We start from the raw sequence: 14,591 nt of genomic DNA, 5'->3' as shown, positions 1-14,591 counted from the left end.
GTATTTACCCTGTAGGTGAAGAGGATGTTGGAGGTTCCCTTCTTCTCACCCTTCACCTGCACCACCACTTTGCCTGAGTAGTTTTTGTTGCCTGCGACTGGTCTGATCTCGCACACCACACTGCACACAAATATGAGACACAGTCGCACAATGAGTTAAGAATTTCTATATAAAAGAGTCAGAAAACTGCAAAATCAATTACACATGTTCGAAAGACACAGTATTTAAATAAATCTTATAACTGACTGACTACCTGCTAATTCCATACTACTAATACTTCTACCATTGTTATTAACATTTGCTAACACATCATAATGGCACAAAAACAACGAGCTGATGCACCTGCTGTTAGCCACTGCTGCTACATGCTGTTGATGTTGCTGCAGCTACTGAAGTTGCTGCTACTACTGACATGTAGTTACTGCTACAACTATGCTACGAGCTATTTCTACTACTACTTTCGATGCAACTACAACTACAGAGGTACCTCAGTTTTCAAACGGCCCAGACTGTGAACAAATCGAAGTCCGAACAAAAGTTTTGAGATTTTTTTGCTTCTAATATCGAACGAAAATCCAGAACTCGAACGCCCCCGAAAAAAGCTGTAAAAAAACATGTGCGTGTAGATCAGCTGAGCCACGACGTGCTTTGTTATTGTGTATAACGCAGCCTCTGTATGCAGACGTGTCCCGTTAGCTCCATTTACTGAATCTCCTCACTGGACCGTGGTAGAGTGTCACAGGGGAGGTGCTGGAGCACTCACTCCAGGGTTTGATGTCCTGTTGTGGGCTGGAGCTGGGACAGGGATGAGGCGAGTCTGGGACAGAGCGTGACTTGGTGCATGACTTTGTCACAGCCAAACTGCACAGAAGCGCACATTCAGAGCTGGACACGCACCGGGCACCTCTTCCCTTCTGGAGAGACGTCACTCACTCGGCAACCCCTCCCACATGCAGCGGCCACACACATAGAGGAACAGCCACCTGCAGCAGACACTCTACGTTCACTCCTACAAAAGACTAGTTTAAGGCTCACCTTCAACAACCACTTGTTACCTCTACTACCACTAGTTACCAATCCTACGACTGTAATAGCTGCCATTACAGTTACTGATTCAGCTGCTGTAGTAGCTCGCTCCAGTAACTTATCCAACTGTCGCTGGCTCCTTCTCACCGCTCAAACTGCCGGCAGACATTCACGGTGTTAGCACTTCATGTTATGGATTTGGACTAAAAAAAACGTCCCTGAAAATGTGACTAATAAATCAGCGTCATTTATGTATGTTTTTCCTTCTTCATGAAGCATTTTTAGACTGGACCCTCACGAGTGCTTCCACACTTCAGTGCTGGGTTCTGCTCGCCCTCCTGCACCCCGCTGCTTATGAATCAACCTGCGCTGCCGGATCAATAGAGCAGCATCATCGGGGAAGAAGACTTTCCACCGCGGCAACTCAGGCTCAGAACTTCATGAAATATTCAAAGTTTGGAAAAAAAAAAAACAGCCGAGAGAAATTAGCATCAGCAGCAAATGAACCTGGAATTAAATGAGCTCAGTATTTTGCTGATGGGAATAGGATTAATAAGCGTTCACTTCACATGCGTGCGCAGTGATGAGGCCGTTTTGGAAAGATTGTGGTGGACCGCTGACTGTTAGCATCAACTTCCCTGCAGTTCCTGAAGGACTCGCAGGATATAAAGAGGACGTACTGAGAGTGCCGGCAACACAGACTGATGTGGAGGCCGGAGTGTGGAGGGGAGCTGGTGGCTGTGAGGACCGCCATTGAGACCGAGGTTGGATGCTAACTGCTCACTGGAAACTTCGATAACAGAGGAGATTTTCATGTGACTACATGATTGTTATTGTGTGTAACGCCAAAGCGGCAAAATTGCAAGAGGCAGCATCGCTGCATTTAAACAAGCCAAGATGCAAATATGGAGCCTAATGTAGTTACTTCTTTACACAAGCATGTGGCGGACACCTGAAACTTCAATTTGAGCAACATCTGTGGAATGTTTTGGAGTGGCTGAAGAAAGAAAACTTCCCCCAGTGCAGGAGATGGTCATAGTTTTGCAGCATAACAGAGAGCAGGAGAGCGGAGTTGACTGACTCAGGTTCTGAAGAAGAATAGTCAGACTCGGGTCATACAGTGAAACAGAAAGTGACGCGCAGAAGCAGCGAAGTGACGGCGAGTCTTTTCAGTCAGTGAGCAGCACATACTGTCGCGTCACCGTGTCCGGATCGTGTTGGAGGCACGACCGAGATGGAGGTAGTGGGAATCGTGACGGGCGCAGTAGAAGAAAACACAGTGTATATAGCAAATAGCGATGTTCATGGTGGTGTTATTCACTATGGCGCCGCTTGGTGACATCATAACGCATGCAAATCGGAGTTAAGTTAATTCAGTCCCATCACAAATTCCAGGTCATTTCTCTCATGAACAGCATGCCTTTATCGCCAACCATTTTCAAGCTACAGCCTTTTGAAATGCTCAGTTCAATGTGGAACATTTCAGTTCTTCTGTGACTTCCTCGTGGAATGGTAACTCTCAGCTCGGCTCTTGGTTCAGTCAAACATTTTTCACAAAATCGTCTTATAACTTCACAACTTATAACAAACTTGTGTTTCACTGTTAGCTTTGGTGGTATTACTTGCGAACGAAAGAAAACTACTATAAAAGAGCAAAGGAAAATAACAACTCCTACAAAAGAACAAAGTCAAAAAGAAATAAAAAAAAACTAACAAAAAGAAGGAAAAACAATAAACAAGAGTGAAACACAATTGACTTCTGGTGATCATTTTCTTGCTTTAGTTTTTAATTCTGCCTGTATTTCACTGGATTTCGGTGTTTGTGAAGCCTCTCAGATGAAAACTCCATCCTGTCGCTCAAGTTTCCTTCCAATACTCCAATATGCCTCAGAGTCATTTGCGGCTGTCATTTTTCCCGGCGACGGTCTTTCCTACCTTTTGTAATTTACCATTTCGTGACAGTGGAGTGTTTTCTGCTTTCAGCTTGTTTTATTCTTAGCGTCTATGTTTGTGACAGTTTGTGATAGATGACTTTGTTTCTCCAGAAGTCTCTCTGTCGAGTACTTGGATATTGCTGCGGCTGATTTCTTTTAGAACCTTGCCAGGATTTGCTCCAGCTTTTGAGACTCCCTGACAGTGTGGCGGAGTCTCACCTGGTGGAGACGGAGTACTTGTCCCGCTGGTGAACACACGGCTGCCCGGCCACAGTGATGCTCTCGATGTCATCTCTGTGGATGCCGAGGTTGGAGCCCTTGATGGTGATGGAGATGCCCCCCTTCAGGGGCCCGAAACGAGGGATGATCTGTTGACCAGAGGGAGACGACAAGCGTGAGCGAGTCCAGCTCACTGGTTGTTGAGAACACATTCACCAAATCTATGGAGCGCCGGCGGAGAGTTGGACTTAAGATTCCAGGCAGCAGATTGGATTAATGTGACTGCTGATAAATCCTGAGGCTCGTGCGGGTTGATCTTCATGAATACTGAACATCTAGCCTCGATGCTTTACCCTTAAAACTTTACTTGCTTCAGTTAGAACGCTAAATAAACCCGGTCAGAGAGGCTGGTGATATTGCATCGTCTATTCCAGCCGTGGATGGCTCCTTTGGTTGACGGAAAATGACTGCCTCTTAACGTGGGATCTTATTTGAGGCAGAAAACCATCAGTTTGAGTTAGGGCTCAGCACTTGTCTTTGTCAACTGTTCAAAAGACGCAGAGGTTGGTCAAAACATGAATAGTTTTCAGATAGGTTCAAATACATATCTCACATGTCGCTTCTTCTCAGGCCAAATAAGAGACATAATCTCTCCATTGTGTCTTGGGTCTGCCCCAGGGACTCCCCCCGAGTTAAACACCGCACTGTCCAAGAGACCTCCTCACACCTCAACTGGCGTCTTTTACAGAAGTGCAGCGGTTCTGCTTTGAGTGTCTGCTGGATGATCAAGCTTCTCTAAACCGAGTCAAACTCAGTCGCACAATTGTCCAAAATGTCCAACATAGATCCGAGTCCAAAAAAAAGTTCACACTTTATAAAACACAACACACTTCCATAGTCACAAAAATACATCACCCTCCTCTATTGACTGATGGGATTTATTTATTTATTTATTTATTTTTTTTACTGTTGTGTGTCATGTCCTTTGTGTTATATTAATTTTGTGTTTATATGCAGCACCTTGTCTCTTTATGCCTGAGAGCTGCTATGTAAACATAGTATTATTGCTATCATTATTAACATTTTTATTATTCAATATCATGTCATAAAAACTTTTTTTCTCAAAAGACTTTGCGATGGAATAGTGGTCAATGCTCCAGGTTCATGTATCAGTCCATATTTTGTGTATTTTACTGTGCACAAATGTTCTGAAGAGGCTGCATGACAGTATGTGCTTTTTAAGAAGCTTACATTAGATTGTACAATCAATAAAATCCTCATAAAAACAACAATAATTCTTGCTGAAGGGGGTGTTTCCCTGTCTGTTGCTGTGGGTTAGAGGGGCATTACGAGAAGTCGGAGAAGGACGACTCACCGGAACTCAAACAGATTCCCACGTCACATACCAAAATATGTTTGGGCAGAATTGAAGATGAATATTCATGTGAAAAAAGGCTCCAGCAGCAGGGGCACTTTTCTCACGCAGAGAAAAAGGGCCGGTGCTTGAGCACCACCAGGGATCTACCTAGCACCCCGTACTCAGCTCCTGACCACAGGTGAGATTGGCAAGGTGGATTGACTAGCTTTGTCTTTTGGCTCAGCACAGTACTGAAGACGCTTCATCCTACCCTCGAGACACTTGCACTGAAGGAAGGATCTCATCTCCTAAACAAAGCATTCCATCTTTTTCTAACTGAGGAGCAGACCAAGATGAGGCGCTTCAAGTTGCATTAGAAACTATTGCCCTTCGAACAATACAATACTGCGTTTCATTTTTTTGTTGTAGATGAAAGAAAAAAAAGCCTAACGTGGAAAACACTCCACATTTCTTTTTCCAGTTGCCAACTGTGAATGCAGTTTTCTTCTGCTGAAATGTCAAAAGACCTGCGGCCAGAATGGGACGGCGGCGAGGAATCTCCGCCACTGCCAGGGAGCAGACATCAGTGAGGTGAATAAGCTATCGATCATGGTGAATGAGCAGGCGTGAAGAAACAAACGGCTCCTTCATCCGAGGTGAGACGTCAACAAACACTCCGATCAATACCACAATCACCCAGGTCCGTTCGCGGCGCCGTGCCAATCACAAGAGGTCAGAGGCAAATATGAAGACTCACGTCCGTGATCTCGGGGTCGGGACATTCCGTTTTGGAGGGGTCGTCCAAATCGTCCTGGCTGCAGAGCTTGCGGTAGACGCAAGACTTGTGTCTGGGGCACCACACGCAGTCGTACTTGGAGTCGGCGTGTTTGCACAAGCTGCAGTCCTCTCGGCCCACAGAGCAGTTGTAGAGGGTGACTGCGGGACAGCAACAGTTAGCAGCAGTCCAGCTCCAGGTTAGCAACAACGTGCTGGTCACACTGTCTGAGCAAGTAAGTGCGACCTTTTTCCTCCATTCATTTCTAAACATGTCTGCTAATAAAAGCCACCTATTTCAAGCTGTTTGTTTATATCGATGAACAACTGTGTGACGGTGTATTTTTACGACATGAACTTTACATGAAGATGAATTTAGGTTCATAAATAACAGAAAACAAATAATAAACTGACACAGATGGTGAAAAAACACTCTTTGTCAGGGAATGTTTTTCACCTCACTATACAACGTGATGACCCAAAAAATCCATGAGGAAGGAGACTAAATGATGTGATGCTGATGTGATGGTGGAGGGAAAAGAAAAAACTTCAGTGTAGAAACACAGGAAAAGACTCATTCACTCATCACTGCTGCACTTCCAGCCTGAGGTTTAAGTTCATGTGGACAGAGTTCATCAAACAAAGATTTATGATGATTCAGTATCATTTCATGAAAACCTCAAAACGTGTTCATCCGCCGGGATTTTTTAAAACTTAAATGTACAAAATAAAAAGCAGCCAATGAACAAGCAATGGAGAAACCTCGACTTTAACTGAATTGGTGACGATAAAACCACTAGTTTTGAATCATGGGTCGTAAATCTTCCTCCAATGTCTGCCTCTTCATACGGCCAGCAGGGATGAGCGGCCTGAGCTCCGCCAGCAACTGCTTTATACTTATTTTCTGTGAAGGTTTGTTCCTCCAGCTGCGAGCGTCTGTGTAAGAGTACATGTGTTTGTGAGTGCGAGTGGCACGAGTGCTATATTCTACTGTTTCTTTAGTTTGTGCTTGTGTGTGTTTACACACACAAACGTGCTGCGTTCTATGCGTGCATGCTTGTGCCAACACACACAGTGTGTTTGGCTTTTTAGTGAGTTCAGGTCTTCACACACGTTACCAGCGCAGTTTGTGTTCACGTTTGTGCGATCAAATGTGTTTGACTTGTTAATACATAAAACCTTGGCTTTATTCTGTGTGCGCACCTAGGTTAGTATACTTCCTGTGATAGTGTGGGACTTGAAAAAAAACAGGATCCGCGGCGCCTTGTTTTGGTTGGGAGTTGGTTTCTTGGATGTTTACGCTTGTTTACACCATCAATATTTGATTGTTGGAGAAGGTCCACGCGGACAGCTGGAGAGGAAGACGAATGGCTTGTGGTTCTGCGTTGGAAGGTGTGAAGGTGCGCGCGACCAAACCTGAGTTAATAATCGCCGTCTTAATTGCGATGTAATAGTCCTTCGGCGTAAGCGCCCTCATTCATTTCCAGAGCTGCACGTACCGTTCAGTGTGCTGTCCATGCGCCGGCCCGACTCCTTCTCCTTCATGTAGAACAGCACGTTGGTCTCCGGGGACTTGTCGTAGGAAAACTGTGAAATTGGGGGGAAATCAATCATTAGCAGAGGGTGATTAATGGCACTTCCTGGCAGAGGCAGGGGAGGGTTGACTCAAGGAATGTGTTAATAAAAGCAGAGTTGAGAGGGCAGTCGTCAGAAGAGGGAGCTGGAGAGCACGCAGGGGCGAGCAGTAACAGACCAGCTCGAACGCCACTCTGAGATACGGTAGATCAGACCTGGGCCGAACTTGACTGTGTCTACAGGGGTTGGACAAAGCAATGGAAACACCTTAACACCTTTTTTAGCTTTAAGGTGTTTCCACTGTATGTGGCCCTCCTGGAGTCAGAGCAAAACTCTGAAACTGATATCATCTCTGACATTGTAGGAGGATTTCTTGTCCCTTAAATACATCAGAATTGAACGTAGATTTTGAAATGTATGAGACGCATCGAGAATCTTTAAGTGGAATGTGGTTTAAATGAAATACCACACAACAAACTAACATTTTCGGTGCATTTTTAAAGTGTCATTTCATCATCACAAAAACTTCGGTGCCAAGAAGAACATTTCGTTTTTTATTTCATCTTTAATTCAACTTTCAGAATAACTTTCTTTAACTGACCAATGTTTTTTTTCCATTCACGACTTTCTTTTCTGAATTTCCAGATATCCAGAGTGTTGAGACATGGCAGTGGAAAGCGTTGGCTAATCCCGCTTTGCGGTATCTGCCCTTCTAATCCGCACTTACTGGGCCTCATTTCACAACTATCAAGAGCTTTCAAATGTCCGTCCAGAAAAACCCAAATATAGGACGGAAGTTAAATATTCATCGGTCTAAATGGAGAAAAAAAAAGGGCCTGGACTGGACTAGAGTGGGCGGGAAAGTGATCCTCATCGCTCGCCTCCTTTGTTTAACTGGAGATCCTTGTAGAGTGAACAAAGCTGGAGAAAGTGCTGTGGTGTTTAGGGACTCATGACCCGCTCCAGATGTTTTTCTGAGGATTTCACTGAACAAAAACGTTCTGATGCACGCTGCATTAAAAAGGCTGCTGCGTAAAGGTTTTGCGGGTGGCAGCTGAACGCCGTGGGGAAACCAGGTGCGAACAATGGCTGGATATTCATCATTGACTTTTGAAATAGAGATATAAAAAAAGACACGATATCATGATTAATTCCACAACAACGCTTCCACACCTGCACCTCAAAGGATTGGCCTTCACTCTGAATAAAAACTCCGTTCATCCGGTGAAAGCCTGTCCTGTCAGATTTACACGGTAAATCAGGTTAGATTCTCCCGACACAGACTCACACGGACGTCAACAAAGTGTGAACCACAAGTCACTGTGACAGTATATAACACCGATATCTGAGTCACATGTCGGCAGGAATGTCCTCGCCAAAGAACACCATCATTCTTTCCAAAGACATTTTTATTTATCTGTCTCTTTGACGGCTTACTTGAAAATAACAGCAAAATAATTTAATACATTTATGTCATAATCTAGACGCCTCAAGATCTCAGGAAATGTACAATGTTTCGATGACTTGAAAAATGATTTCTATTTTGTTCATTTACAATCTTTTTTTAAGCTTTAAAAATTAATGTAACAAAATTAATAAATAAATATCCAATTTAAATAATTGAATTATTTAAATTGTTTATTCTTCTGAAATAAGGAAATGTTATCTTTAATTTTCCTGTACAAATAGCTCTAAATTATTCGACTTTTAATTCATTTAATTAACAATGTTCATCCATTGTAACTTGATGATGATATGCATGGTCTAATTTTGTCTTATTTTTGTGGTTATTATTACTGTACTTGTCCCAACACTTGGTCATTTTATGCAATTCGCATATTTATTTTATCCATTTATTTTTATTTTAATTGAAAAATAATGTACTTCTCCCCCCCTGGCACTGAGTCCAAGTCCAAAAACCAAACCACAGCAGCGGAAACACAGGTATGAACTTACATTGAAGCCACTGAAGGTGTAGAAGGGCTCCTCCTCGATATTCACTTCCTCTTCAGCGTTCTTCATCAGCTCAGTGCCGATGGTGAAAACCCGTCTCTGAATCAAAGACACCAAACTTCATCGTTTGCTCACCCTGGAGACAGTCGGGCAACATTTGAGTCCGCACCTGGTACCGGTCCAGATTGATGCCCTCGAAGCTAACTCGAGTCTTGTAGCCCACGGGGATCCAACCCGGGTCTGGGTTCTCAAACCTCGGGCAGAACTGACCCTGAAAAAGAGGACCACATTTTCAAAAACGGAAGGCAGACGGTGAGAGAAACATCACTCACGTTTTGACAATTTACCAGTGTCTCAACACAATAAACCAAATAATCTTGGTGCCTGGACGGTCGGGGACACCAACCTGTCGGTGCTTGATGATGTTGGGTCCGGAGACGCTGTCGTCCATGTCGCTGCACGTGTGGTCGTTGGTGTTCCACTGGCAGCGCCACGAGCTGGCCACGCAGGACATACACCTGCAGACACAGGCTCCATGAGAGGGCGCTCTCACCCGCCTCACCTTACTAACACGCAGACTCATCCGCGCACACGGGAGAAAAAACAGGCTGCTGACAGCAAAATGGATCAGAGCGAGTTCTCGCAAGCAAAGCTCCTTCATCACACAACTGTCTGTGCGAGAAGGAACGAAGAAGCAAAACTAGGTGAGATCGACTCCCATTTTTTGATTAATGAAATGGAAACGGAGGCAATTTCCTGTTGCTGGTAATAACAGGAAGAGCTGCAGCAGGTGCGTCCAAAAACACGACGTCTGTTCAGACGCCGTGTGAAAGCTGAGACTCACGGCGTGTTCTCCCACTTCCTCACTGTAGCTGCGCAGTTGTAGAACTGGAAATCTTTCGACGCCAACTCCACCGTTTCGTTGACGTACACCACAACCGGCACAGCCACGAAGTCTACGGAGGAGAACACGGGACGTTTGTGACCTGGATCTGGGTGCGAGTCAGAACAGCAGCCGGGCGCTCACCTTGGTCCTCCGGAGTCTGGGGTATGACCGCCGGGTCGGGCAAGTCACATGACACCTGCCCTGGTTCTGACATGTTCCCAGGACTACGGAAGTCTTTTATGGTGCAGTGGAGATGATCCGAGGGTCCGATAGAGGGAAGAAAGGGGATGTTGATCTTCACCTGGAGGAACAACTGACTGTTAAAGCTGGACCACAGTCACGAATAAACAGCAGAAACATTCTTAGCAAGAAACAACTGAGGAACAGACTCCATGAGTTTCCTGGAAAAACAATAGAAACAGACATGTTAGCATTAGTCGTGGGACAGGAAGCTAACAGTAGTTTCAGGAAACGTAGTAAGTTAAAACAGCAACTAACATTTTAGTATTCATGAATGCCCCTGTTGTACACGTAATACGACAAGTACTAGTACTAGTAACAGCAACAATAGCTGTAGCAACACAGGAAGATGCAATAGCAGTTAAGGGAGGTTTAGTGGCACGGGTACTAGTAGTACTAGTTGTAGTACTAAATTAAGGAGAAATACTTGTAGTATGAAATCTGCAGTAGTAGTAGTAGAAATACTTGCAGGAGAAAGGTGAGATGTATAAACAGAAATGTTGAAGCAGTAGTTATTTGCTACTCAAAACAGATGTAGTAATAACAATGTCATTGCAGAAGAAGAAATAACAGTAGCAGTTGCTAATGTGGTGACTCCTGTATCTGCAATGAGAAGAATGATAATGGTCATATGCCATAGACAGGGTTTCAGGTGGCGGTAAGAAGGCGGCAACAGGCAACATCTCGGAGCACTCACGCACAGTCCCGCTCTCACGGTCTCACACGCCGACTGTTTCATCTCAAAATAAAACTGACACAACACTTCTTGTAAAGCGCACAGTTCAACTCCGCACAAACCGTCAAACACTACGGTTACTGCCTCATCCACGCGACAGGGATCTTCACCAAAGTTCAACACTAACAGCGGGAACCTCTGGTTGGAATAACAAATAACGCTCGGGTTAGGGTAGTAATACTAACAGGAAGGCAGTACTGGAACATGAGCAGAAGTAGCTGTAGTACTGACAGTAAGTATGCTGGTATGAATAAGGTTTAGCAGCTACTGTTGAGGTAAGTACAACATAAATAAATACATCCTGCTCTGAATGCTTGATAGCACTGGGACAGCAGGTGGCAGTAGTGTTCCAAAACCAGCTCGCACAACACACACAGTAGGGGAGGAAGAAGGCACAGCAGCTCTTCTCTGGGCGGAGACCCATCCTTCTAAGGCTTTGTGGGTCTAGATGCCAGTCCAGGAGACCAGATAAACCCATCCTTCTAAAGCTTTGTGGGTCTAGATGCCAGTCCAGGAGACCAGAGAAACCCATCCTTCTAAAGCTTTGTGGGTCTCGATGCCAGTCCAGGAGACCAGAGTAACCCATCCTTCTAAAGCTTTGTGGGTCTAGAAGCCAGTCCAGGAGACCAGAGTAACCCATCCTTCTAAAGCTTTGTGGGTCTAGAAGCCAGTCCAGGAGACCAGAGAAACACATCCTTCTAAAGCTTTGTGGGTCTAGACGCCAGTCCAGGAGACCAGAGAAACCCATCCTTCTAAAGCTTTGTGGGTCTAGATGCCAGTCCAGGAGACCAGAGAAACATTTTCTGAAAAATGCATCCTAACTGTTTTGCTAAGAGATAAACGCAGAAGTGACGCTGGGGTTCCAGATGGATGGTAACAGAAGTAGTAGTAGCAGCAGAGAGGTTATGAGCTGATGAGCTATAAAGCCCTTTAATCCCGGTACAATGTTCCTAGCGGTTTCATCCCAACGTCCTGTCCTGACTGTGAAAGCTGTTTTTCGTTTGAGCTTCATCCTGCCAGAAAAGTGTCGGCGCTACGTTTGAACCCAGAAAGATGGTGAATAAAAACGATCAAACTGTAGTCAGAAGAAAAGTGATGGATTTAAACCCACCACTTTTCTTTCTCGGCTGCTCTGGCCTGGCGGAGAAACCCAGCAGGTCCGTTTTAATGAGCTGGTCTGGAGATTTTTCGGTCGGATCAATACGGAGCGGGAGGAGCCGGATTCACAATAGTTTATTACTCGGACTCGCAGAGACGGTGTGAAGGAGCAGAAGCCTGAGCCTGTTACCTTCTGAGTCTTCTTGCACGAGAGGTTGGGAGGATAGAAGGAGAGGATCTTCACACACTGCTGCCTCGGGCTCCACAGCCAGCCGTTCTTCTCCTCTGCCCGCCGACACTCAGACCTCCTGGTACACCTTCGTGAACAGAGACGGCACTCACTTCAAGGGACTGCAACACGCTTCCCAACATTTTCTCTCCATTCTGGAGAGGTAAAGTAGCTGACGTTGTGGTTGCAGTATTCAGCAGCAGCAACTAGCATTAGAAGAGTGGGACAACGCAATGACACCAGCAGTATAATTCGCTACTCAGTAGTCCCAGAAGTGAGATGAGTTGAAGCCCTTGTCAGTAGAACCATGACGATAACAACTCGTAGTAGGACCTGGAATAGTATACGAGTACGAGTACCAGCAATATCAGAGCGAGTAGTTGCAGCAGGATCAGTACAAAGTAACAATCGTAGTACTTTGACTGTGAGTAGAATCATTGCTGTCAAGTGGTATCAGTGTTAGTTGTATCAGTGTGAGCAGTACAGAATTATTGGGAGTAGTGTTAGTACTAGGAAGTGCAACGCATAAATCACAAAGAGGTGATACCCGCACACATACAAATACTGTAGGTAGTACAAAACATATGAGCATGCACTGCTGTGCCCACAGACTCATGAGCCTTCTACCTCATCACACACACACACACACACACACACACACACACACACACACACACACACACACACACACACACACACACACACACACACACACACACACACACACACACACACACACACACACACACACACACACACACACACACACACACACACACACACACACACACACACACACACACACACACACACACTCTGGGAGCCAAGTAAACAACCACACACGGACCAACTCAGACTCCAGCGAGGTAAACAAACCGAAACATCTCCTGTCAGTGCGGGTCATCGTTTCCTCCTCACCGTCCAACACCCTTCATTCTGTTCAGCTGCAGAGGAGTGCGTGTACCTGTGTGTGTGTGTGTGTGTGTGCATCAAATGTTGCATGCAAATCTAGGTTTGTGAGTATTCAGGGGTCAGCGTCGTCTCGCTGCCTGTGTTTGCAGGTGTCGTGCAGAGGTGTGTAACTGCTTGCAGATGTGATCTGGTGCGCGACTGTCTTTCTGAGTGCTTGGACACATGGACCGCATAAATGCGTGTCCTCATGTGTGTGTGTGTGTGTGTGTGTGTGTGTGTGTGTGTGTGTGTCTACATGAGGGATGTTTGCATGGCTCCAACAAGACCTGCGCATATTGCGAGTACTTCCAAATCTGTATACAACTTTCCTGCACACGCTGTTATACAGGTGTGAGTGAGTGTGTTTGCTGCTTCAGTGTGTGTGTGTTAGTGTTCTTTAACCCCAGTAATTGTTCATGTCTAAATCCAGGTGTCAGAACATTTGTGTATCTGCCAGATTCACGTTTATTATTAGAAGGTGGAGGTGTTGAAAGTGTTACTGAGCAAGCGAAAGGTGTGTTTATTGACTGCACACCTGAGTGTGTAAATAGACGTGTGTGTGTGTTGGGGAGTCACATTATGACCAGAGCTGCGTTTCTCACCTGCCCTCCAGAACGCACCAGCCGCAGTACGGGTCCTTCATATCCACACATGATAGACAGTCTTTCTTCTGCAGGCACGTCTGCACCGGCGCCTTGGAGATCTGCAACACAACAGCCAGTCATATCATCAGGCCGGCTCAGCGGGAGGGACAGCAACAGCCCAAACAGGCCACGATCCAAGAGTGAGATGGCTCCACCGCGGCTTCTGATGAAGGCTGATCCCAGCAAGGCCGAGCAAATTTCACTTCCAGTATTAGCACTGCAATACAGCTGACGCTTCAGTCACACATTCAGTGGAAGTGAAATCCACATGATTCCTCGCATCCTTTCTTCATTGCGCCTGTGAATTGAGCTTCGAGTGCAGATGCAACCCAGTTTTCAGGGATGTTACTATGTGTACTTGTGTACTGTCAATCGTGGACTTGAATTGAATGAAAGCTACACGTACCAAACAGAAGGAAACTATGTCTTTACTGCGAACCATAAGAAAGGATTTTGCTTCTCAAACAACTTCCTACACACGTTGTTCGTCCCCACTGTGGGAAGAACGACTAAAGGCAGTCGAATGTGATCTAATATAATCTAATTTGTTATTTATTTATTTATTTATTTTATTACAGGAACAACAAACAACGGAACCACGCACAATACAAGGTGCGACACGAATGGACTTATCTGCATTATGGAACAACGAATGTTTCATATAGTTTGAAGCCATTACGTTTAATATTAATAATATATAATAATAATATAACATTTTTTATTAGATTTATTTAATATAATAAAAATATAAGTAATATAAAAAAATATAATATAAAAAATATAATATAAGTGTTTGATGTATTTTTTGGCTAGTTTCAACTTAGCATGGTGAAACAAACTTAGTTAGACGCGCATCTACACAAGTTATTTTCGAAAGACAAAAGAAGATTAGACTTCAAATTTGACAGCGAAGCATCTGACACTGACACTTTATCTGCTTTGCTCGCGGTTCTCGAGCAACTTGGCCAG

General features: G+C 44.8%; 1 protein-coding gene across 3 annotated transcripts in view; it reads right to left on the bottom strand.

Annotated features, from left to right (window-relative positions):
- The window catches only part of plxnb2b (plexin b2b), a 150,998-nt gene that overhangs the window by 29,537 nt on the left and 106,870 nt on the right, over nucleotides 1-14,591 (bottom strand). For all 3 annotated transcript variants that reach the window (XM_053884847.1, XM_053884846.1, XM_053884848.1), the window contains 11 exons: nucleotides 13,581-13,681; nucleotides 11,989-12,115; nucleotides 9,866-10,025; nucleotides 9,683-9,794; nucleotides 9,245-9,356; nucleotides 9,008-9,109; nucleotides 8,842-8,937; nucleotides 6,810-6,897; nucleotides 5,294-5,472; nucleotides 3,180-3,328; nucleotides 9-120 (listed from right to left, as the gene is read on the bottom strand). In XM_053884847.1, coding sequence (XP_053740822.1) covers nucleotides 9-120; nucleotides 3,180-3,328; nucleotides 5,294-5,472; nucleotides 6,810-6,897; nucleotides 8,842-8,937; nucleotides 9,008-9,109; nucleotides 9,245-9,356; nucleotides 9,683-9,794; nucleotides 9,866-10,025; nucleotides 11,989-12,115; nucleotides 13,581-13,681 — 1,338 coding nt within the window. The remainder of the gene's footprint in view (nucleotides 1-8; nucleotides 121-3,179; nucleotides 3,329-5,293; nucleotides 5,473-6,809; nucleotides 6,898-8,841; nucleotides 8,938-9,007; nucleotides 9,110-9,244; nucleotides 9,357-9,682; nucleotides 9,795-9,865; nucleotides 10,026-11,988; nucleotides 12,116-13,580; nucleotides 13,682-14,591) is intronic.

The sequence above is a fragment of the Synchiropus splendidus genome, chromosome 14 (genome assembly GCF_027744825.2).
Source record: "Synchiropus splendidus isolate RoL2022-P1 chromosome 14, RoL_Sspl_1.0, whole genome shotgun sequence".
NCBI lineage: Eukaryota > Metazoa > Chordata > Actinopteri > Syngnathiformes > Callionymidae > Synchiropus > Synchiropus splendidus.
The sequence above is the reverse complement of the archived record's forward strand: the minus strand, read 5'-3'. Positions and strand labels throughout refer to the sequence as shown.